The sequence below is a fragment of the Capra hircus genome, chromosome 10, assembly GCF_001704415.2.
Source record: "Capra hircus breed San Clemente chromosome 10, ASM170441v1, whole genome shotgun sequence".
NCBI lineage: Eukaryota > Metazoa > Chordata > Mammalia > Artiodactyla > Bovidae > Capra > Capra hircus.
In genome coordinates, this window is record NC_030817.1 from 30,858,291 (window position 1) to 30,882,325 (window position 24,035).

Consider the following 24,035-nt stretch of genomic DNA (forward strand, 5'->3'; position numbering starts at 1 on the left):
CACTTGAGACAACATGGATGGATCTAGAGGGGTATTATGCTAAGTGAAATGTGTCAGATAAAACTACCACATAATCTCACTTTTATGTGTAATCTAAAAAACAAAACAATAGACACATAGCCACAAACAGGTGACTGATGGGAGGGGGCAAAATAGGAAGGGGATTCAGAGGTACAAACCTCTAGCTATAAACCCCTGTGGGTTTGTTCCTATTGTCTGTTGTTTTTCTTGGATTTTGATCATGTTGTCTTTTCTCCTCAGGTGTTTTAGATTTTCCAACAGAAATATGAAAAATTATAAAAATAATTAAAAGGTCCAGAGCAGATTTATATTTGCTCAGGGTAGTAGCTAGGTGCACTACAAATCCAGGATCACCTTAATCCAGTTTTGAAAAGATTTGGGCTTAGTTGCTCAGTCGTGTCTGACTCTTCGCGACCCCACGGACTGTAGCCCACCAGGCTCCTCTGTCCTTGGGATTTTCCAGACAAGAATACTGGAGTGGGCTGCCATTTCCTTCTCTAGGAGATCTTCCCAATCCAGAATCAAACCAGGGTCTCCTGCATTACAGGCAGATTCTTTACCAGGTGGGCTACCAGGGAAGCCCCCTTGACAAGATTGAAAAGATTCAAAATTGATCTATTTTTTTTCACCCTCCTTCTTTGGAGAGCCCTGAACTCCATCTTTAATGCTTTAACTTAGTAGGAAGTCTGCCAAAAGTGTTAGTTGTCTTCCCAGCCACCTCCTCCTGAATCAGCCAATGTTCCTAGAAGAAAAGTAGCTCAAATGCTGAGCTCAGGTCTCAAAGTTTCATTCTGCCTTGGGTCTTGGTGATATAATCCTTCACTGTCTTCTTGATTCACTGGTACTTTTGACACAGATTTTAAAATTTTTTGCACAGCTTCCACAGTTCTCTATGAGATGTCTGATGTGAATTATGTGTGTACTATTAAAAGTGGAAGTCAGAGAAGCTGGTTTTAGGGCACGTTCAATAAGGTCAAGCTACTTTGATTGTATCAGATGGAGATAAATGGTTACATACACAGGTGCAGTGCTAAGAGAGGTTGAGTACATGTATTTGAACATCATTAATTTATTGATGATATGTAAGGTTTTGGGAGTGAATGCGATTGTCTATGATGAAATGTAGAGTAAGAAGAGGTGGCCTGAACCATTTATGAAGAAATTCCAAAATTCAGACAGAGGTCAGACAGAAAAGGAAAAGCAGCAAAGGCGACTGAGGAGTAGTCAGGGAGACAAGAAGAAAATAAAGATCAAGTGGTGTCAGGGAAGTCCAAAAGAAAAAAAGAAGGTGACTCAAGCAGTTGTCAAAAGTGTCAAGTACTGCTTAAGAAAGTGAAGTCACTCAGTCGTGTCCAACTCTTTGTGACTCCATGGACTGTAGCCTACCAGGATCCTCCGTCCATGGGATTTTCCAGGCAAGAATACTGGAGTGGGTTGCCAAATAAGACAGGAATATAAAAGTAACTATAGTGAACACTTGAACAGCTGGGGTTTTAATCTGTGTATAATTTATAGTAGGCCCTATGTTTCCATGGAAACAATTTCAGACCTGTAGTAGCTTAGCATTTACTAATGAAAAGAATCCATGTATAAGTGAACCTGCACAGTTCAAACCGTTGTTCAAGGGTCAACTGTAGTTGGTTTGATAATATGAAAGTAAATGATGACTTTAATAAAAACTTTATTTTGGGGGAACAGTAGAAATGGAATCCAAACAGGAACATTTTGATAAGTGAATGAAGGTGAGGAAACTTGGCCATGAATGAATGGAGAGACATCGCGGCAGTTTGAGAAGAATCCATGGTAAAGGGAAAGCATGGCATGGCACTATTATAATAGAGTAAATCTTTAAACAACTTAAAATGCCTATTATTTGAGGGATACTCTAATAGTCTTTTATATCTATCAAAGTTATATAATCACTAAAGCAGATAATTAGTGTTTCTTAATGATATGAGAAAATTTCTATCAGTGACAAAAAAGATATATACATAATATATATATGAGTGTGTGTATGTATGTACTGTTGCTGTTTAGTTACTGTCGTGTTTAACTTTTGCGACTCTATGGACTGTAGCCCGCCAGACTTCTCTGTCTATATATGTATATATATATACCTTTTTTCCAGCTAATACATCTCAATTACATAAATCATAAGCCTGAGATCCAAACTCAGATGTAACACCAAATCCCATTTTAATAACTATACTATATTGCTTCCCCCAAAATGACTAACACACAAATCTTGTGAATTCATTAACTGAAATTAGTCCAAAAAAGTATCCTTTAACATTGCTGTACTGAACTGTTTCACATAATAAAGGAATAATAGTAATAAAAACCTAATTGGTACATTTCAAATAATTTCAGTCATTACTATAGAGAATGTATTATTGTACTCCCAACCCAGGAGGCTACTACAGACTAAATAGACCTAACAGAAGCAGAAGATATTAAGAAGAGGTGGCAAGAATACACAGAAGAAATGTACAAAAAAGATCTTCACGACCCAGATAATCATGATGATGTGATCACTCATCTAGAGCCAGACATCCTGGAATGTGAAGTCAAGTGGGCCTTGGAAAGCATCGCTACGAACAAAGCTAGTGGAGGTGATGGAATTCCAGTTGAGCTGTTTCAAATCCTGAAAGATGATGCTGGGAAAGTGCTGCACTCAATACGCCAGCAAATTTGGAAAACTCAGCAGTGGCCACAGGACTGGAAAAGGTCAGTTTTCATTCCAATTCCAAAGGAAGGCAATGCCAAAGAATGCTCAAACTACCACACAATTGCACTCATCTCACACGCTAGTAAAGTAATGCTCAAAATTCTCCAAGCCAGGCTTTAGCAATATGTGAACCGTGAACCTCCTGATGTTCAAGCTGGTTTTAGAAAAGGCAGAGGAACCAGAGATCAAATTGCCAACATCCGCTGGATCATGGAAAAAGCAAGAGAGTTCCAGAAAAACATCTATTTCTGCTTTATTGACTATGCCAAAGCCTTTGACTGTGTGAATCACAATAAAGTGTGGAAAATTCTGAAAGAGATGGGAATACCAGACCACCTGATCTGCCTCTTGAGAAATCTGTATGCAGGTCAGGAAGCAGCAGTTAGAACTGGACATGGAACAACAGACTGGTTCCAAATAGGAAAAGGAAAACGTCAAGGCTGTATATTGTCACCATGCTTATTTAACTTATATGCAGAGTACATCATGAGAAGTGCTGGACTGGAAGAAACACAAGCTGGAATCAAGATTGCCGGGAGAAATATCAATAACCTCAGATATGCAGATGACACTAACCTTATGGCAGAAAGTGAAGAGGAACTAAAAAGCCTCTTGATGAAAGTGAAAGTGGAGAGTGAAAAAGTTGGCCTAAAGTTCAACATTCAGAAAACGAAGATCATGGCATCTGGTCCCATCACTTCATGGGAAATAGATGGGGAAACAGTAGAAACACTGTCAGACTTTATTTTGGGGGGGGGGGCTCCAAAATCACTGCAGATGGTGATTGCAGCCATGAAATTAAAAGACGCTTACTCCTTGGAAGAAAAGTTATGACCAACCTAGACAGCATATTCAAAAGCAGAGACAATACTTTGCCGACTAAGGTCCGTCTAGTCAAGGCTATGTTTTTTCCAGTGATCATGTATGGATGTGAGAGTTGGACTGTGAAGAAGGCTGAGCGCCGAAGAATTGATGCTTTTGAACTGTGGTGTTGGAGAAGACTCTTGAGAGTCCCTTGGACTGTAAGGAGATCCAACCAGTCCATTCTGAAGGAGATCAGCCCTGGGATTTCTTTGGAAGGAATGATGCTAAAGCTGAAACTCCAATACTTTGGCCACCTCATGCGAAGAGTTGACTCATTGGAAAAGACTCTGATGCTGGGAGGGATTGGGGGCAGGAGGAGAAGGGGACGACAGAGGATGAGATGGCTGGATGGCATCACTGACTCAATGGACGTGAGTCTGAGTGAACTCTGGGAGCTGGTGATGGACAGGGAGGCCTGGCGGGCTGCGATTCATGGGGTCGCAAAGAGTCGGACACGACTGAGCGACTGAACTGAACTCTAGATGAAAATAATAAAGGACAGAATAAAGGTAGAATAAAGGCACAACAAAGGACAGAAATGGTATGGACCTAACAGAAGCAGAAGATACTAAGAAAAGGTGGCAAGAATACACAGACAAACTATGCCAAAGTTATCTTGATGACCCAGATAACCATGATGGTGTGATCACTCACCTAGAGCCAGACATTCTGGAATGCGAAGTCAAGTGGGCCTTAGGAAGCATCACTACAAACAAAGCTAGTAGAGGTGATGGAATTCCAGCTGAGCTATTTATAATCCTAAAAGATTTGTAGCACTGTGAAAGTGCTACACTGAATATGCCAGCAAATTTGGAAAACTCAGCAACAGCCACAGGACTGGAAAAGGTCAGTTTTCATTCCAATTCCTAAGAAAGGCAATGCCAAAGAATGTTTAAACTCCTGCACAATTGCAGTCATTTCACACACTAGTAAAGTAATGCTCAAAATTCTCCAACCTAGGCTTCAACAGTATGTGAACCAAGAACTTCCTGATATTCAAGCTGGATTTAGAAAAGGCAGAGGAACCAGAGATCAAATTGCCACATCCACTGGATTATAGAAAAAGCAAGAGAATTTCAGGAAAACATCTGCATCTTTGATTATGCTAAAGCCTCTGACTGTGCGGATCTCAACAAACTGTGGAAAATTCCTAAGAGATGGGAATACCAGACTGCCTTACTTGCATCCTGAGAAATCTGTATGCAGGTCAAGAAGCAACAGCTAGAACCAGACATGGAACAATGGAATGGTTCTAAATTGGGAAAGGAATAGGTCAAGGCTGTATATTGTCACCCTGCTTATTTAACTTACATGCAGAGTACATCATACAAAATGCTGGGCTGGATGAAGCACAGCTGGAATCAAGATTGCCAGGAGAAATATCAATAACCTCAGAACTGCAGATGACACCACTCTTATGGCAGAAAGTGAAGAGGAACTAAAGAGCCTCTTGATGAGGTGAAAGAGGACAGTGAAAAAGTTGGCTTAAAATTCAACATTCAGAAAACTAAGATTATGGCATCTGGTCCCATCAGTTCATGGCAAATAGATGGGGAAACAACTGAAATAGTGAGAAACTTTATTTTCTTGGGCTCAAAAATCACTGCAGATGGTGACTGCAGCCATGAAATTAAAAAATGCTTGCTCCTTGGAAGAAAAGCTATGATTACCATATTAAAAATATGACAGCATATTCAAAAGCAGAGACATTACTTTGCCAACAAAGGTCCATATAGTTAAAGCTATGGTTTTTCCAGAGTTGGACCATAAAGAAGGCTGAGTGCCAAAGAATTGATGTTTTTGAACTGTGGTGTTGGAGAAGACTCTTGAGAGTTCCTTGGACTGCAAGAAGATCCAACCAGTCCATCCTTAAGGAAATCAGTCCTGAATATTCATTGGAAGGACTGATGCTGAAGCTGGAGCACCAATACTTTGGCCACCTGATGTGAAGAGCCGACTCGTGAGAAAAGACCCTGATGATGGGAAAGAGTGAAGGCAGGAGAAGAAGGGGATGACAAAGAATAGATGGTTGGATGGCATCACCAACTCAATGGACATGCGCTTGAGCAAGCTCTGTGAGTTTGTAAAGGACAGGGAAGCCTGGTTTGCTGCAGTCCATGGGGTCACAAAGAGTTGGACGCGACTGAGAGACTGAACAACAACATAGAGGAAAATAAAGGTGTAGAGAAAATTCATCTCAAATGATGCAGATTCATTATTTATCCTCCTTATAATTTCCTGTAAAAAGTTCCTAAGCAGCAAAAGAATGAAAATAAAACCCTGATCACATTATGAAAATTTTTCTCCTACCTGTTTTTGGCTTGAGTTCAAACAACTTAAGATAATAGTAACTGGTAGTCCTATTGGGCAAGTCATTCTTCAGAATCAGTATATTCAGTGGAAAAGAAATGCACAATGAGCCAGATCTACAGAATGGCCTCTAACAGTCATAATCAGATTACCTTAATGTTGCTAATTCTGCTGAGTATTCACTTGATGAATGGGATGAACCCTTTTCCTTTTAAATATATCAAAAGGATATTTGAGAAAAAAATTTTTGGAAGAGATTTTATTCAAAGTTTTTAAGGTTTCTGAATTGAAGTATATGAAAAGAAACTGAATAGACTATATGAAAACATTAAGAGCATGTTAAATGTTAAAATAAATAGCACAAAGTTTGAAAATACTATAAAATTTAATATATTTCAAATAAATATATTTACATTTTGTAACCTTCAGTAGGATCCATTATTATTATGTAAAAAACAATGATATGTATATCTTTTAAGCATGTAAAAATTACATAGTTGTTGACTAAGGCAAGTCACTTATCACACATTAAAGAAAGCATTAAAAAATTCATTTTATAATCTTATACAAATGTTTTATATTTACCAAAGCAAACCACAATCCATAGGGCACAAATATTGGCCAACTAATTCTAACTTTTATGTTATACATAAAATTGTTGTTTTATACCACTAAGATATCTTAGAAAATCAACTTTATAGAGCTTAGCTTTTCTCAGGCACCTGACTTGTGCGAGGAGAGAGGGAAGTCCAGTGAAGTTACAAGGAATCACAATGTTAACTTTTCCAGAATGAAAAAATAAACACATCTCATTTGCTCACAATACATTTACAAGTCAAATGGCCTCTAAACCAAATGTATATGGAGAGGTTTTGAAGAATAAATTGGATATCCCAGGGGAGGATCAGCTGCTTGTACTGTAAGGTTTCTTAAAAGTAGTGGATGAGCTTGTATACTATAACGTTCCTCATCATCGTTTGTGGCATAAAGCAATTCCCATGAAAGATTGGCCCACTGACCTCTAACAGCTTCAGCATTTAACTTCCCAACATGGATCAATAATTCTTGAAGGGTAAGTACTCTCCCAGTGTAAACTCCCTGTAAAGAAGGAAGGAGGTTGAAGGGAAAGAAAAAGAAGAGAGATTATATTCAGGCCTTTATTAATAAACTTAGAGAAAAACTCCATTGTAGTTAAGCAAACTTAAACAGAAAGCAGTATATTAAAATGTACACAAGTTGCTTGTCTTCAAAATCAAGAATCACTTCTATCTGGTTGCTCTCCAACTAAGCGTGAAATAATAAAATTTCCTGACAGACATTGTACTCACTTCTTTTTACTTTCTTCTCTATTCCCTCACTCCATGTGGCCTCAGCAAAACGTAAGTCATAAATATTAGTCAGTGAACAGTCATCCAATTATTGAGATATAATTCATATTCCAAATAATTTAATGGCTTTTTAGTTATTCAGATATGTATAACTATCTCCACAATTTCTGGATATTTTTATGACCTCAAAAAGAAACTCGGTACTTTTTAGCTATCACCCTCCTATCCCTAATTCTCCCAGTCACAGGCAACCACTAATGGTTGAGTAGTATTTACGTGTGTGTGTGTGTGTGTGTACATCTTTATCCATTCAGCTGTCAGTGGATATTTAGGTTGCTTCCATATCTTGGCTATTGGTAAAGAGTGCGGCTATGAACACTAGGGTGCATGGATCTTGATTAGAGTTTTTGTCTTCTTTCAGATATTTGTCCAGGACTGGGATTACTGGATCATATGGTAACTATTTTTAGCTCTTTAAGGAACTTTTGTATTGCTCTCCATAATGGCTGTACCTATTCCTCCCCACCAACAGTATAAGAGGATTCCTTGAACTCTCCACACTCTCTCCAGCATTTACTGTTTGTGGATTTTTTTGATATTAGCTATTTGACTGGTCTGAGGTGATACTCATTGAAGTTTTGATTTCGACTGAACATACTGTTCAGTATCAGTGTTGATACTGAACATTTTTCATGTTCCTTGATACCATGAGTATGATGTTAGCTGTGGGTGTCATATGTGGCCTTTATTATGTTGAGGTATGTTCCCTCTATACCCCTACCTTCTGGAAAGTATTTATCATAAATGGGTGGTGAATTTTGTCAAAACCCTTTTCTGCATTTATTGAGATTATCATATATTTTAATTTGTTAATGTAGTGTATCACATTTATTTTTTTGTGGATATTAAAGAATCCTTGCATTCCTCAGAAAAATCCCACTTGATCACAGTATATGATCTTCTAAATGTATTGTTGGGATAAGTGGGCTAGTATTTCAATGAAAATTTTTACATCTATATTCATCATTGATACTGGCCTGTTTTATTTTTTTGGAGGCTAATTACTTTACAATACTGTGGTGGTTTTTGCCATACACTGACATGAATCAGCCATGGGTGTACATGTGTTCCCCATCCTGACCCTCCCTCCCACTTCCCTTCCCATCCCATCCCTCAGGGTCATCCCAGTGTACCAACCCTGAGCACCCTGCCTCGTGCATCAAACCTGGACTGGTGATCTATTTCATATATGATAATATTCATGTTTCAATGCTTTTCTCTCAAATCATCCCACCCTCACCTTCTCCTACAGAGTCCAACAGTCTGTTCCTTACATCTGTGTCTCGCATATAGGGTCATCGTTACCATCTTTCTAAATTCCATATATATGAGTTAATATACTGTTTTCGTGCTTTTCTTTCTGACTTACTTCACACTGTATAATAGGTTCCAGTTACATCCACCTTATTAGAACTGATTCAAATGCATTCTTTTTAACAGTTGAGTAATATTCTATTGTGTATATGTACCACAGCTTTCTTTTCTTTTGGTACTACAACTTTCTTATCCATTCATCTGCCGATGGACATTTAGGTTGCTTCCATGTCCTGGCTATTGTAAACAGAACTGCGATAAACACTGGGGTACACGTGTCTCTTTCAATTCTGGTTTCCTTGGTTTGTATGCCCAGAAGTGGGATTGGTGGGTCGTATGGCAGTTCTATTTCCAGTTTTTTAAGGAATCTCCACACTGTTCTCCATAGTGGCTGTACTAGTCTGCATTCCCACCAACAGTGTAAGAGGGTTCTTTTTCTCTGCACCTTCTCCAGCATTTATTGTTTGTAGACTTTTTGATAGCTGCCATGCTGTCTGGCATGAGATGGTACCTCATTGTGGTTTTGATTTGCATTTCTCTGATAATGAGTGATGTTGAGCATCTTCTTTTTATGTGTTTGTTAGCCATTTGTATCTCTTCTTTGGAGAAATGTCTGTTTAGTTCTTTGGCCCATTTTTGGATTGGGTCACTTATTTTTCTGGAATTGAGCTACAGGAGTTGCTTTTACATTTTCGAGATTAATTCTTTGTCAGTTGCTTCATTTGCTATTATTTTCTCCCAATCTGAAGGCTGTCTTTTCACCTTGCTTATAGTTTCCTTTGTTGTGCAAAAGCATTTAAGTTTAATTAGGTCCCATTTGTTTATTTTTGCTTTTATTTCCATTACTCTGGGAGGTGAGTCATAGAGAATCCTGCTATGATTTATGTCAGAGTGTTTTGCCTATGTTTTCCTCTAGGAGTTTTATAGTTTCTGGTCTTACGTTTAGATCTTTAATCCATTTTGAGTTTATTTTTGTGTATGCTGTTAGAAAGTGTTCTACTTTCATTCTTTTACAAGTGGTTGACCAGTTTTCCCAGCACCACTTGTTAAAAAGATTGTCTTTTCTCCACTGTATATTCTTGCCTCCTTTGCCAAAGATAAGGTGTCCACAGGTATGTGGATTTATCTCTGGGCTTTCTATTTTGTTCCATTGATCTATGTTTGTCTTTGTGCCAGTACCATACTGTCTTGATGACTGCTGCTTTGTAGCATAGCCTGAGGTCAGGCAGATTGATTCCTCCACTTCCATTCTTCTTTCTCAAGATTGCTTTGGCTATTCGAGGTTTTTTGCAATTCCATAGAAATTGTGAAATTATTTGTTCTAATTCTCTGAAAAATCCCATTGGTAGCTTGATAGGGATTGCACTGAATCTATATATTGCTTTGGTTAGTATACTCATTTTCACTATATTGATTCTTTCGATTCATGAACATGGTATATTTCTCCATCTATTTGTGTCATCTTTGATTTCTTTCAACAGTGTTTTATAGTTTTCTATAGATACGTCTTCTGTTTCTTTAGGTAGATTTATTTCTAAGTATTTTATTCTTTTCATTGCAATGGTGAACGGAACTGTTTCCTTAATTTCTCTGTTTTCTCATTGTTAGTGTATAGGAATGCAAGGGATTTCTCTGTGTTAATTTTATATCCTGCAACTTTACTGTATTCATTGATTAGCTCTAGAAATTTTCTGGTGGAGTCTTTAGGGTTTTCTATGTAGAGGATCATGTCATCTGCAAACAGTCAGAGTTTTAATTCTTCTTTTCCAATCTGGATTCCTTTTATTTCTTTTTCTGCTCTGACTGCTGTGGCCAAAACTTCCAAAACTATGTCGAATAGTAGTGGTGAGAGTGGGCATCCTTGTCTTGTCTCTTACTTTAGGGAAATGTTTGCTGCAGTATCATATATATGGCTTTTATATGTTGAGGTATGTTCCTTCTATGCCTGCTTTCTGGAGTGTTTTTATCAATGGATGTTGAATTTTGTCAAAGGCTTTCTCTGCATCTATTGAGATAATCATATGGTTTTTATCTTTTGTTAATGTGGTGTATCACATTGATTGATTTGTGAATATTGCATCCCTGGGATAAAGCCCACTTGGTTCGTGATGTATGATCTCTTTATTATGTTGTTTGATTCTGTTTGCTAGAATTTTGTTAAGGATTTTTGCATCTATGTTCATCAGTGATACTGGCCTGTAGTTTTCTTTTTTTGTGGCATCTTTGTCTGGTTTTGGTATTAGGGTGATGGTGGCCTCACAGAGTGAGTTTGGAAGTTTACCTTCCTCTGCAATTTTCTGGAGGAGTTTGAGTAGGATAGGTGTTAGCTCTTCTCTAAATTTTTGGTAGGATTCAGCTGTGAAGCCGTCTGGACCTGGACTTTTGTTTGTTGGAAGATTTCTGATTACTGTTTCAATTTCTGTCCTTGTGATGGGTCTGTTAAGATTTTGTATTTCTTCCTGGTTCAGTTTTGAAAAGTTATAGTTTTCTAAGAATTTGTCCATTTCTTGCAAGTTGTCCATTTTATTGGCATACAGTTGCTGACAGTAGTCTCTTATGATCCTTTGTATTTCTGTATTGTTGTGATTTCTCCATTTTCATTTCTAATTTTGTTGATTTGGTTCTTCTCCCTTTGTTTCTTGATGAGTCTGGCTAATGGTTTGTCTATTTTATTTATCTTCTCAAAAAACCAGCTTTTAGTTTTGTTGATTTTTGCTATGGTCTCTTTTGTTTCTTTTGCATTTATTTCTGCCCTAATTTTTGTGATTTCTTTCCTTCTACTAACCCTGGGGTTCTTCATTTCTTCCTTTTCTAGTTGCTTTAGGTGTAGAGTTAGGTTATTTGTTTTCTCTCCTATACCTTGAGGTAGGCTTGTATTGCTATGTATCTTCCCCTTAGCACTGCTTTTACTGAATCCCACAGGTTTTGGGTTTTTGTGTTTTCATTTTCATTCATTTCTATGAATATTTTGATTTTTTGATTTCTTCTGTGATTTGTTGGTTATTCAGAAGTGTGCTGTTTAGCGTCCATATGTTTGTATTTTTAATAGTTTCTTTCCTGTCAGTCAGTCAGTGCAGTCACTCAGTTGTGTCCGACTCTTTGCAACCCCATGAATCACAGCACACCAGGCCTCCCTGTCCATCACCAACTCCCGGAGTTCACTCAAACTCACATCCACAGAGTCAGTGATGCCATCCAGCCATCTCATCCTCTGTCGTCCCCTTCTCCTCCTGCCCCCAATCCCTCCCAGCATCAGAGTCTTTTCCAATGAGTCAACTCTTTGCATGAGGTAGCCAAAGTACTAGAGTTTCAGCTTTAACATCATTCCTTCCAAAGAAATCCCAGGGCTGATCTTCTTCAGAATGGACTGGTTGGATCTCCTTGCAGTCCAAGGGACTCTCAAGAGTCTTCTCCAACACCACAGTTCAAAAGCATCAATTCTTCGGTGCTCAGCCTTCTTCACAGTCCAACTCTCACATCCATACATGACTACAGGAAAAACCATAGCCTTGACTAGACGGACCTTAGTCAGCAAAGTAATGTCTCTGCTTTTGAATATGCTATCTAGGTTGGTCATAACTTTTCTTCCAAGGAGTAAGTGTCTTTTAATTTCATGGCTGCAATCACCATCTGCAGTGATTTTGGAGCCCCCAAAAATAAAGTCTGACACTGTTTCCACTGTTTCCCCATCTATTTCCCATGAAGTGATGGGACCGGATGCCATGATCTTCGTTTTCTGAATGTTGAGCTTTTTTCCTGCAGTTGACATCTAATCTTACCGCATTATGATCAGAAAAGATGTTTGAGATGATTTCAATTGTTTTGAATTTACCAAGGCTAGATTTATGGCCTAGGATGTGATCTATCCTGGAGAAGGTTCCGTGTGCACTTGAGAAAAAAGTGAAATTCATTTTTTTGGGGTGATATGTCTTAAGGATATCAATTAGGTCTAACTGGTCCATTGTATCATTTAAAGTTTGTGTTTCCTTGCTAATTTTCTGTTTAGTTGATCTATCCATAGGTGTGAGTGGGGTATTAAAGTCTCCCACTATTATTGTTTTACTGTTAATCTTCCCTTTCATATTTGTTAGCATTTGCCTTACACATTGTGGTGCTCCTATGCTGGGTGCATATATATTTGTAATTGTTATATCTTCTTCTTGGATTGATCCTTAGATCACTATGTAGTGTCCTTCTTTGTCTCTTTTCACAGCCTTTGTTTTAAAGTCTATTTTATCTGATATGAGTATTGCTACTCCTGCTTTCTTTTGGTCTCCATTTGCATGAAATATCTTTTTCTAGCCCTTCACTTTCAGTCTGTATATGTCCCTAGGTTTGAGGTAGGTCTCTTGTAGACAGCATATATAGGGGTCTTGTTTTTGTATCCATTCAGCTAGTCTTTGTCATTTGGTTGGGGCATTCAACCCATTTACATTTAAGGTAATTACTGATAAGTATGATCCTATTGTCATTTACTTTGTTGTTTTGGGTTCCAGTTTATAAACCTTTTCTGTGTTTCCTGTCTAGAGAAGATCCTTTAGCATTTGTTGAAGAGCTGGTTTGGTGGTGATGAATTCTCTGAGTTTTTGCTTGTCTGTAAAGCTTTTGATTTCTCCTTCATATTTGAATGAGATCCTTGCTGGGTACAGTAATCTGGGTTGTAAGTTTTTCTCTTTCATCACTTTAAGTATGTCCTGCCATTCCCTTCTGGCTTGAAGAGTTTCTATTGAAAGATCAGCGTTGTCCTTATGGGGATCCCCTTGTGGGTTATTTGTTGCTTTTCCCTTGCTGCTTTTAATATTTGTTGTGTTTGATCTTCATTAATTTGATTAATATGTGTCTTGGGGTGTTTTGCCTTGGGTTTATCCTCTTTGGGACTCTGGGTTTCTTGGACTTGGGTGGCTATTTCCTTCCCCACTTTAGGGAAGTTTTCAACTATTATCTCCTCAAGTATTTTCTCATGGCCTTTCTTTTTGTCGTCTTCTTCTGGGACTCCTATGATTCGAATGTTGGGGCATTTAACATTGTGCCAGAGGTCTCTGAGGTTGTCCTTATTTCTTTTAATTCTTTCTTTTTTCCTCTCTGCTTCATTTATTTCCACCATTCTATCTCCCACCTCACTTATCCTATCTTCTGCCTCAGTTATTCTACTGTTGGTTCCCTCCAGAGTGCTTTTGATCTCAGTTATTGCATTATTCATTACTGACTATTTTTTATTTCTTCTGCTGCTGCTGCTGCTAAGTCACTTCAGTCGTGTCCAACTCTGTGCGACTCCATAGATGGCAGCCTACCAGACTCCCCCATCCCTGGGATTCTCCAGGCAAGAACACTGGAATGGGTTGCCATTTCCTTCTCCAATGCATGAAAGTGAAAAGTGAAACTGAAGTCACACAGTCGTGTCTGACTCTTTGCAACCCCACGGACTGCAGCCTACCAAGCTCTTCTGCCCATGGGATTTTCCAGGCAAGAGTACTGGAGTGGGGTGCCATTGCCATCTCCATTATTTCTTCTAAGTCCTTGTTAAACTTTTCTTGCGTCTTCTTAATCCTTGTCTCCAGACTATTTATCTGTAAGTCCATTTTGTTTTCAAAATTTTGCATCATTTTTACTATCATTATTCTGAATTCTTTTTCAGTTAGACTCCCTATCTCCTCTTTTGTTTGGTTTGGTGGGATTTGATCATGTTCCTTTACCTGCTGAACATTTCTCTGCCTTTTCATCTTATTTAGGTTGCTGTGTTTGGGGTGGCCTTTCTGTATGCTTTCTGTATGTGGTTCTTCTTTACTGTGGAGGTTCATCCTTGTTAAGGTGTCCCAGTCATTAACCACCAGAAGAGGGAGAATCTTGTTAAAGACACTTGTAATTCTGGGTGAGCTCCCGGAGGTTCTGCAGAGATTCCAGCCCTCTCCTTATGGAGTCAGGGTGCCTTATCCTTCCAGTGCATTGATGAGGTCACCAACCAGGAATCTAGAGTTTTTATTCTGGCCTTTTTTTAATGGTATTTTTGTCTGGTTTGGGTATCCGGTGGTGACCTCACAGAATTAGCTTAGCAGTGTTCCTTCCTCTGCAATTTTCTGGAAGAGTTTCAGATGGATAGGTGTGACCTCTAAATGTTTGACAGAATTTACCTGTGAAGCTATCTGGTCTTAGACTTTTGTTTCTTGGGCATTTTAAAAGCACAGTTTCAATCTCAGTTCATAGTTTGTATTTCTGGTTCAGTCTTGGGAGATTGTACCTTTCTAAGAATCTACCCTTTCTTCTAGGCTGTTGATTTTTTATTCTTTTAATTTTTGGCTGTACTGTGTGGCATGTGGGATTTAAGTTCTCAAACCAGAGTCGAACCTGTGCTGCCTGCATTGGGAGCATGGAGTCTTAACCACTTGGCCACCAGGGAAGTCCCAATATAATTGATATATTTATACCCAGAATGTTATTTCCATCACTGAGGTTAAATACTTTATAACTGATTTCTATTCTTTAAGGTTTATATACAAAAATGTTTAAGAACACATTTTTAACCTTACCATATTAGGATCATATCCCAGAGAAAACAAGTATGGTTTTTCTTGTAAAACTGCTTCCTTCCACTTTTCATCAGACACCAAACCAATGTACCAGTCACTTTCATATTTTTCAAGGCAGTTAATCAACTCTTTAAAGTCTTCTATTGGACCCAAACTTGCTTTATCGACCATTAGTTTCAGAGTGTACCTTAAAAAATGGAGACACAAAGAATTTTAAGTTTGATCAATATTTTTAAGATATTAAATCACAATCATACATACTTCAGAGAAAAAGAGACATGATAAGAGTTAAAGCAAAAACATCCAGAAAGCCATACAAAACATAGATACTCCATATTAAAAAAAGAAGTAGATATTTAAGTGTATAATCATAGTACATACCAAGCATTTTTTTTTCATTTTTAGGAAAGTGATCATTTTTTAAAATTAAAAATGGAAGAGCATCTCCTTCTAAGTTATTTTTTTTTTTAAATCAACATTTTCCCACCAATATTAAAACTTGTATGTAATCAAAATAAATTACCTGAAAGCTTTCAGGGCTAGTTGAAACAGGTCTGGTTTTTCTATGAGCCAATCCAAGGCAAGAGACCAAGGCAAAACACCACTGTAAACTCTCAATATATGACCAGGACTAGGAATCATATTGTCTCCTCCCCAAAAACTAAAGTAACAAGTCATTACTGCACGAACATAAAAGTCTTTTAGAACTCTGTCCTTTGCAATTTCTTCCACTACATTTGAGGCATTTTCTTTTGAAGGAAAACATTTCAACTGCCTTAAAATAAATTGGTACCAGTCTTCTGGAAATAATGAACTCATCTCCTTCATTTTGGAATTAGGCAAACAGTTAGACATCCACTCTTCAGGTAAGCTTAATAAGTGAGAATGAGAACAACTGAATTCCATGAGAGGGATATATGCCATGGTTTCTTGTTTTCCTTTGTCACTGGCAGGGTATCCAAGTGCAACTGCTTGGTAAAGACTCTTTTCAGTAACTGTGTTTGTAAAATGACTATCAACGTTCTGTGATTCTACTGATCCGGGAATAGGCAAATTTATACCTGGCAATACTTTCAACTGATCCTTTTCATCTTTTCCTTTTTTGATAGTTGGCTCTTCACCAAAAACATCATCAGACCAGTCATCCAAATTTTCTGAATTTAAACTATCTGTATCTTCTGGAGATTCAGTTTGTGGTTCAGTATTCAAAGCAGGCAGGATTATTAGAGATGCTTTCCCTTTACTTTCAGTTTTGTGAACGTTCTCTAGCATGCTAGACCTTCTAGAACAGTACTGAACAAGTATCCACACAAGTACTTTAACAAGGTCACCTTTAAATTCCTTTAAGTTATCATGAGAATCAATTATGCCAGACAGGACATTCCTGGCATCAGAATAGAGTTTCACAGGCAAAACAGTACAGGGTGTCAAAACATTTCCGAAGTGTTCATTAATGGAACATAGTTTTACATATTCTTCTTGTTCAAAGGCACTTTCAAAAACTTCATCAACTGTTCGAGCTTCAGCAGTGTGACAAGATGTCTCTTGCAATTCTAACCCCTAAAGAGGAAATTAAAAAGTACTTGAGCTTATGATCACTTCTTACAAAAAGAAAAGTAACCAGTTTTGTAACTGTTCATGGATTGCATTCTCATAATAAAAATATGTAAAATGAAAAAAAATTATTTAACTTGATAGCTACATCTTAATTCAAACTTAATGACACATTTTATGTTGGATATGGAAATGAAAAATAATGCTGCATTTTTAAAGACATCACAGAAATTCCAATAGAAATTGGCAAAACAACTTTAATGAGTATGACCATAATTTTAAGACTGTAGCTCAAGATTGAATCACACTTATTAAAAAATTTTTAAATTATAAAAATCTGGGAAGGAGCAAAACTGGAAATATACAGTATGCACATAATTTTGTATCCTTTCCATTCTACTTTATAAAGAGCATTATTCTACTATATAGATAAGTCATAATTTATTTAGCCAGTACCCTGTTCAAGTTTTTAAAAATTATAACATAAAAATAATAATATAGATTTATGTATTTGATTATTTTCTATCTCCTCCAACTACAATATAAACTCCATGTATCAGCTCTCTTTTGGTTATTCCTAATTCCTCAGTGCCTAAAGCAGTGTCTGGCACACAGTAGGTATGCAACAAATATATATTGAAAGAATGAATACTTTGAATACATTCCTATATAAATTTTAAACACATTTTGATTACCTCCCTAAAATGAATCACCTGAAGAGGATACATCAGGTCACTGTTTACTATTATTATTATTGTAATTATTGCTTACTTATTTATACATTTTCTCAAAACTACCTGTGTTTTTAATAAAAGGCAATGCTGGTAGTTTGTACTGTGATTCAGGGAAAGAACATGGAATGTGACATTAAAAACTACTTTTAAATAATGGCTCTCTCAGATGCTAGTATACAATCCTGAGTAGGTCACTAACCTTTTGAGATTCCTTTTGCTTTTCTTTCAAAGAAAAATAGCCCTGGCACATAGGACTGTGAAGATTAAATTAAGTAATGCAAGTGCTTTGTCAAATTTTTAAAGTGTTACATGGAGCACAAAAGATTATAAAAGTACCTGCATAATTAGGTATTTTAAAACCATTTAAAAAATAGAACTAAATTAAGCAATGAAAATATCCTCCATATTTTGCATGATTTTTTGCCTTCTCTTACTTGTACGTGTTAGACTAGAACACTAGTTCTCAAACTTTAGGTGAGTCAGAAACACTGGGAGGCTTGTTAAAACAGACTGCTGGGCACTGACTCAGAATTTCTGATTCAGTAGGTCTGGGTTGAGCCTCAAAATTTCATTTCTAATAAGTTCCAAGGAGATATTAAAATCACTAATCTGAAGAACTGGATTTTGAGAACCACTGGACTAAAGGAACAGCTTTCTAATCACAGAAATTTTATCCAATCTGCGCTAAGACAAAAAAAATCATTCATTCACTATTCATTCAACAAATACTTAGTAAGGGCCTACTATGCGCCAGGCACTCTTCCAGGGGCTTAGGATATAGTCTCCAAATAAAAACAAACATCCTTGCTCTTGTGATTTTTATGTTAGAAAAGTGCGGGGACACAGGTAATCAACAATAAAATTAATAAGTAAATTACACAGTTTGTTAGAAGGTACAAGAGCTATAAAAACAGAGAAAAAGTAAAGCAAGCCAGGAGGATTGGAAGTGCAGTCAGGATGGGAGTGGGTATGCAATTTTAAACAGAACAGTCATAGTAGACCTTACTGAGGTGACATTTGAGCAAAGCCTTAAAGCTGATGAGAGAATTAGCTGTGTGGCTACCTGAAAGAAGGGTGTTCCAGGCAGAAGGAACAGCCAGTATGCTGGAGTGGAGTGAGACAGTTAAAGCAGCAGATGAGACAAAACAGAAAACAGGGAGCTTAACCATTTAGGGCCTTGGCTTTTACTCTGAACAAAAGAAGAAATCCTCTGTAGAATTTTGAGTAGAGAGGTGGCATGATCTGACTTAGATTTTAAAGATCATTCTGGGTGGTAATAGCTAGTTGTGGGACCAGAAGTAGAAGCAGAGACCAATTAGGAAGCAATTGCAGTTACCCATGAAAAGGATGAAAGGGGCTGAGGGCAGGGTGGTGAGAAGTGGTGGGATACAGGATGACAAAGGTGGAGCCAATAAGATTTCTTACTGGATTGGATGTGGGGTATAGAAGTAAACAAGGAATCATATATCACTAGACTAAAGCCCAAATGCTTTTGAGCTGAGCTACCAGAGGGATGGAATTGTCAGCAAGAACTGGGCCAGTCTGATATTAAGAAGTCAAGGAAGAGGGAAGGAACCATCAGAGGAGACTATCAAGGATTAATCTGTGAAACAAGTGAAGAGATCACTTCACTTGACAAATGCTTCACTGTGTCAAGTGCTTCTGACAGGTCAAATAAGACCAGGTGTAAGAACTGATCATTGGATTAAGCAATCGTCAGTCATTGGAGACCCTGATATTAGTGGTTTTTCAGTAGCGTAATTGAAAGGGTTAAAAACTAGGGTAATTGAAGAGAAAATGGGAGAAATGAAAATTGGAGATATGATGATAAGCAATTCTAATAAAGCATTTTGCTCTGAAAGGAGAAAAACAGAGTGTTAGCAGGCAAGGGAAGTGGGGTCAAAAAGTTTTTATTAAGTTGAGAATGCTTATATGATACAGGAGTGAAGAAAATATTACTCAGTCACCTTTTTGAGATGCTCAATCAGATAAGGATAAAAAGAGTAAGACTGGATAAAAAAGGGCAAGTGTACTTTGTTATTATGCTCTATCATATAGCCAACACTAGTCTATCAATATGTACAAACTGAAATATACTTTAAAAATCCTAGGTGTTTCACAAGTAATTAAAAGACACTGTCTTTCAAAGTGAGCTATTAAGTCTCTGATGTGTGCGTAACAAAAATTTTAACTTGTAAAAGAGAGATTTCAAATGCATAATGACCTTAATGTTAACACAGCAATACGAATAGCCACATTCTAGAATCATTATCCATATTAAACGATCCTGAAAACGGCCCAAGTAATGAGACCCAGGTAAGAGGAGACCTAAAACAAATTAGAAAAAAAAGTAAGTAATTGTTCAAGCTTGTTTTATTTTGCCATGTGAATCTTTAAAAAAATCAATAAAACACTTGGAACTAATTCATAACTCTTTCTACCCTCTTTTTATGTCAAAAATACAAATGACTATCCATTGCCTATCAGGAGAAATTAAGCTTTTTACAGGAACAGTTGGAAGAAAAAACTATAGGTGATAATTAATAAGAATTTAAGAACATATTTTCCATAAAAACAACAAATGAGAACCTCTTACATAAAATTCTAAATACATGCTAAGTATATTAGGAAAACAAATATATTTTGGACATTTTTATACATGCCTATAAAAATGATTTGTGCTGTTAAAAACTTACATAAAATGCTACCTACCAGGCTATAATACAAATACTCTTAAAACTTAGTTTTTCTCTTAACATTAAGTCTCTGAGATATTTTATTGACTACAAAGCTCATTCACTGTAACCGCACTGAGAATTCACTGTATGAATGTAGCTAAATTTAAATATTCATTTCCCTGTTAATAAACATTTCATTTTCTAATTTTTCCCTATTATAAATAATGCTGTACAAATTACTTTGTACAAATCTGTTTGTATTGCTATCAAACAAAAGGTCTGCTTACAAAGTTGGCCCTGGAAACTTGTATTTCACTACCCTAACTGATAAACAGTCTCTCTTTGGGCCTAAACTGTGCAAAGAATACAGTTTATACTGAATACTTGCTTCCCTTTTGGGAGGCTGGAATTTTGGCATGTGGTAGGCAGAGGAGCCTACACGACCAGCCTTCAATATAAGGTTTAGGCACTGAGTCTCAAATAAGCTTCCCCAGTAGTCAACATATCACACATACTGTCACAACAAGTTGCTGGGAAATTAAACACATTCTGTGTAACTCTACTGGGAGAGGATCCCTGGAAGCTTTCACCCAGTCTTCTCACCCCACGTGATTTTCCTTTGCTGTATTTGTTTTGCATCCTTTTGCTATATTAAATCTTAGCTATGAGCACAACTGAATGCTGAGTCCTATGTGTCCTAGAAAATCATCAAACCTGGGACCCCCAAAACACATGTGCAAGAGTGTCTCTAGAACTGGAATCACTGGATCATAAAATCTAAAACTGAAATCCTTAGGTCATGAGATATGTACATCATTATTACAGACTATTAAATTTACTCATCAAGGTAGCTGTATGAATTTACATTTTTACATTTTGCCAATCAGATGTGTGTGAAATGTTAGCTCACTGTTGTTTGTTTGCTTTTTCTCCAGGAAATACTTAAAACACACTTACTGGATGAATATAATTGATTTGATAATAAGTATAAGGTATTTATTATTTCAGATGTGAGTTTAACCTTCAGTTCAGTTAAGTTCAATTCAGCTGCTCAGTCGTGTCCGACTCGGAGACCCCATGAGCTACAGCATGCCAGGCCTCCCTGTCCATCACCAACTCCCAGAGTTCACTCAAACTCACATCCATCGAGTTGGTGATGCCATTCAGCTATCTCATCCTCTGTTGTCCCCTTCTCCTCCTGCCCCTAATCACTCGCAGCATCAAAGTCTTTCCCAGTGAGTCACTCTTCGCATGAGGTGGCCAAAGTACTAGAGTTTCAGCTTTAGCATCAGTCCTTCAAAAGAACACCCAGGACTGATCTCCTTTAGAATGGACTGGTTGGATCTCCTTGAAGTCCAAGGGACTCTCAAGAGTCTTCTCTAACACCACAGTTTAAAAGCATCAATTCTTTGGTGCTCAGCTTTCTTCACAGTCCAACTCTTACATCCATACATGACTACTGGAAAAACCATAGCCTTGACTAAACGGACCTTTGTTGGCAAAGTAATGTCTCTGTTTTCAATATGCTATCTAGGTTAGTCATAACCCTCCTTCACAGGAGTAAGCGTCTTTTAATTTCATGGCTGCAATCACCACCTGCTGTGATTTTGGAGCCCCCAAAAATAAAGTCTGACACGTTTCCACTGTTTCTCCATCGATTTCCCATGAAGTGATGGGACCGGATGCCATGATCTTCGTTCTCTGAATGTTGAGCTTTAAGCCAACTTTTTCGCTCTCCACTTTCACTTGCATCAAGAGGCTTTTTAGTGCCTCTTCACTTTCTGCCATAAGGGTGGTATCATCTGCATATCTGAGGTTATTGATATTTCTCCCGGCAATCTTGATTCCAGCTTGTGTTTCTTCCAGTCCAGCGTTTCTCATGATGTACTCTGCATAGAAGTTAAATAAGCATGGTGACAATATACAGCCTTGACGTATTCCTTTTCCTATTTGGAACCAGTCTGTTGTTCCATGTCCAGTTCTAACTGCTGCTTCCTGACCTGCATATAGATTTCTCAAGAGGCAGATCAGGTGGTCTGGTATTCCCATCTCTTGAAGAATTTTCCACAGTTTATTGTGATCCACACAGTCAAAGGCTTTGGCATCATCAATAAAGCAGAAATAGATGTTTTTCTGGAACTCTCTTGCTTTTTTCATGATCCAGCGGATGTTGGCAATTTGATCTCTGGTCCCTCTGCCTTTTCTAAAACCAGCTTGAACGTCAGGGAGTTCATGGTTCATGTATTGCTGAAGCCTGGCTTGGAGAATTTTGAGCATTACTTTACTAGCGTGTGAGATGAGTGCAACTGTGCGGTAGTTTGAGCATTCTTTTGCATTGCCTTTCTTTGGGATTGGAATGAAAACTGACCTTTTCCAGTCCTGTGGCCACTGCTGTTTTCCAAATTTGCTGGCATATTGAGTGCAGCACTTTCACAGCATCATCTTTCAGGATTTGAAATAGCTCAACTTATAGGTATTTTAAAAAGTGGCACTGCACTAAATAATAAAATAAATTGGAACTGGATAAAGTATTAAAAGTGTAGAATATTTCCTATAAGAAAGGAAAATGACTATTCATGAAAAATTTGTATTACAAAACGTTTTTACTAAATTATTTCACTTAATAGATAATTTTAAAAACTCAACCCAAGGAAACATTAAAATTCCAATTTTAAATTGCTATTCTCTGCCAGCAGAGTCAGTGTGCTAGGAAGTCACTGGCCATATTTAAACCAAATATGGGGCCAAAATATATGGCAGGAGACAACGAACTATTGTCATCATTTTGTACCTTCTCTAAAGCCAACCTTGAGAAATAGAAAATAGTTGAATTTACATAGTATATGATGAATTTAGAAAGCTATCACAAAATTATGATTATAATACTAGTTCATTCTCATAAAAAATCTTCCTAATATTCATACAGCACTTCATTTTGGAAGGCTATGCATCATAGACCAAAGCTTTTATGTTACCTTGCCTCTAGCCTTGTCAGACTCCTGAAGTTGGTAGATAACTAAGTAAGACACAGCACACTTCTTTAAGTTCTTCAATTTGACATGTAATACTGGTTATAGTAACTAGTAAGACACAAGCACACTTCTTTAAGTTCTTCAATTTGGTATATAAAACTGGTTTTCACTCTGTGGGCTTAAGCTGTTACTTCTAACTGACATGAACTCATCATAAATTCATGAAAATTTTGGAAAATAAGGTGTTTTCATGCTTCATGGTGGGACTATAACCTGATTTGAGTCAAGAAAATGTTTCTTAAAAATTGTCAAAATTAAGGTGTTAATGAAATTTTCACTCCATATTTTTATGACTTTATTTACCTCAAAACAAGAAGATATACTTCTTCATATTTAGTCTGTCTGCCTGCAAATCAAAGTATTAGAATCTGTATAACAGTTGGATCAAAACACTATTTTTCTGTGTGTTCATTTTCCTATACTTCAAAAAAATTACTGAGGATGTCGTAAGCACAACCCATTCACTTACCTAAACTCCCAGCTGCCATTGCAGACTGCAGCGCAGTGGTTAAACCTGGGACCATCTGGCAATAGTACACTGTATCTGCACACACACAGGCTGTGGTGCCCACCACTCCTGGCCAACTCTGAATAGGTCGAGGAAACCCCACCAAGAACAAAGGAAGGGTAAAGAGGGGGACTAAGGGAGAAGAGAGTACTGTAGATAAAACTATGAAGACCAACACGAATGGAGAGAAGACAATGTTGAGTACACCCAAAGTGGTGGCTGATTTTCTACGTTTTTTCTCTGTCCATGATGCCACAAGCACAGTCACAACAAACTGCAATTTAGCGATGAACTGAATCAGGCGATCACGCATGATACCAACCTGGAGAGACATAAAAACGACTTTTTTATTCTTAAATACTTTTCACGAATTTTCAAGA

At 37.4% G+C, this 24,035-nt stretch overlaps 1 protein-coding gene across 1 annotated transcript in view; it reads right to left on the bottom strand.

Annotated features, from left to right (window-relative positions):
- Positions 6,290-24,035, bottom strand: part of PCNX4 (pecanex homolog 4 (Drosophila)) — a 39,647-nt gene continuing 21,901 nt past the window's right edge. The window contains exons 7-11 of the mRNA XM_005685924.3: positions 23,617-23,977; positions 19,662-19,765; positions 15,673-16,709; positions 15,150-15,336; positions 6,290-7,021 (exon numbers count right to left, since the gene is read on the bottom strand). Of these exons, the coding sequence (XP_005685981.1) occupies positions 6,770-7,021; positions 15,150-15,336; positions 15,673-16,709; positions 19,662-19,765; positions 23,617-23,977 (1,941 nt within the window). The 3' untranslated portion in view covers positions 6,290-6,769. The remainder of the gene's footprint in view (positions 7,022-15,149; positions 15,337-15,672; positions 16,710-19,661; positions 19,766-23,616; positions 23,978-24,035) is intronic.